Consider the following 1358-nt stretch of genomic DNA (forward strand, 5'->3'; position numbering starts at 1 on the left):
GACTGGAGACCGTATAGGATGCCTCCAGTATACGCTCCGTCAGGCTGTTCCGGTAGCAAGGCGAACCATACGTCGAAGCTGAAGTTGGAATCTTTGATACATGATAGTTTCTCCTTTGGAATATGGTATGAATCAGAAGATCTGATACCTGGAGAATCAGAACCAGATTTTATCAGACCACTGAAGCGCAGCGATCGACTGCGAAGGTATATCGCCTTGTACGCAACGGCGTGGAGCGGATCAGCGAGTGATGGAAGCTTCGACTGCCAGTACGGAGAACCGTTGAGATGTTGAAGCCAGAAGGAGCACGAATGCGAAAGAGAGAGAGCGTCCAGACCCGTTAGAAAGCTGCAGATTGTGACCGCTGCAGACACTGGAAGCATCATTGTCAAGGCGGAATCAGAAATGGAAATACATACAAAGTCCAAGTGTTGAGGGAATGATGGTGGTTAGTGCATCATCTCGCTTGCGTGTAGCACGAAGGAAAAAAAAACTACGCTGGTGCAACATTCCCCGTAAACTTAGATTTTGTATTGAGTGTTAAACGGGCTGCTATTGGCCATAGGCCAGCAGTATTGAATCCTCCACCTCAAGACCAGTTAGCAATGGCGTCGTCGTCGTCGGTTCTTCGTCTGTACCGTGAGATGCTGCGCAACGCAGCCAAGTTCGAGGTGCGTGTCGTGTAGATGTGTGTCTCCTCTCTCTATTGCAGTTTTTCTCGGCTGCTTACTCCCCTGAACTTCGTAGAAAGTAAACTCTTACTAAACCACCCTCTCCTTTCTTTCCTACTTCTATACAGACCTACAACTTCCGCGCGTACGCTACGCGGCGCGTCAGGGAGGACTTCCGCAAGAACAAAGCACTCAAGACTGGCAGCTCCGAACAGGAGAAGGCGCTCGAGTTTGCGCGCGAGCAGGCCAACGTGTTGTACCGCCAGGTGGTCGTGTCCAAGCTGTACCCGCCCCACGTCAAGAGTGTAATGGAGACGCTCATCAAGTAGATGCAGCGAGACATAAATGCCATCTAGTGTACGTGCAATAGGACGGCACTATTTGAACCGGTTGTAGAGTCCGTCTCGATTTCTCATCGCGAAAGTCATGTTAGGAATTGTGCTGTCCTCAGGAGTCTTTGTTTCCGAATTGCATCAAGCTGCTGGCCAGCTCAGAGGTAACCAGACAGACTGTTCAAGTCTGTCTGTAATTTTACCTGCTTAGGCTCTGTCGCTCAACTCAAGCCGTGGTGGGTATGCAGCCTCCCTCGACGGTGAGCGATCAGCTGGTGCAGCTGTCTCAATATGCTCTGTAGTGAATTTATCGATATACGCTCGCTGGCAACAACACCAACTTACATTTTAGCGT

At 50.1% G+C, this 1358-nt stretch overlaps 1 protein-coding gene across 2 annotated transcripts; it reads left to right on the plus strand.

Annotated features, from left to right (window-relative positions):
* Positions 1-170: 170 nt before the first annotated feature.
* Positions 171-1358, plus strand: PPTG_19588. Of its 2 annotated transcripts, XM_008918084.1 has the most exons (3): positions 606-671; positions 800-1028; positions 1105-1358. In XM_008918084.1, the coding sequence occupies exons 1-2, from the start codon at positions 606-608 to the stop codon at positions 998-1000; spliced, it is 267 nt and encodes an 88-aa protein (XP_008916332.1). In that variant the 3' UTR covers positions 1001-1028; positions 1105-1358. The 2 variants fall into 2 exon arrangements, with proteins under 2 accessions (XP_008916331.1, XP_008916332.1); XM_008918083.1 differs by having other exon boundaries at positions 171-671; positions 800-1358.

This window comes from Phytophthora parasitica (genome assembly GCF_000247585.1).
Source record: "Phytophthora parasitica INRA-310 unplaced genomic scaffold supercont2.138, whole genome shotgun sequence".
Lineage (NCBI taxonomy): Eukaryota > Oomycota > Peronosporomycetes > Peronosporales > Peronosporaceae > Phytophthora > Phytophthora nicotianae.

Bases quoted from the DNA above. Each gene is read 5' to 3' on its own strand.
- PPTG_19588 (XM_008918083.1), top strand. From the start codon at position 606: ATGGCGTCGTCGTCGTCGGTTCTTCGTCTGTACCGTGAGATGCTGCGC. The intron at 672-799 runs GTGCGTGTCGTG...ACTTCTATACAG, and splicing joins GCAACGCAGCCAAGTTCGAG to ACCTACAACTTCCGCGCGTA.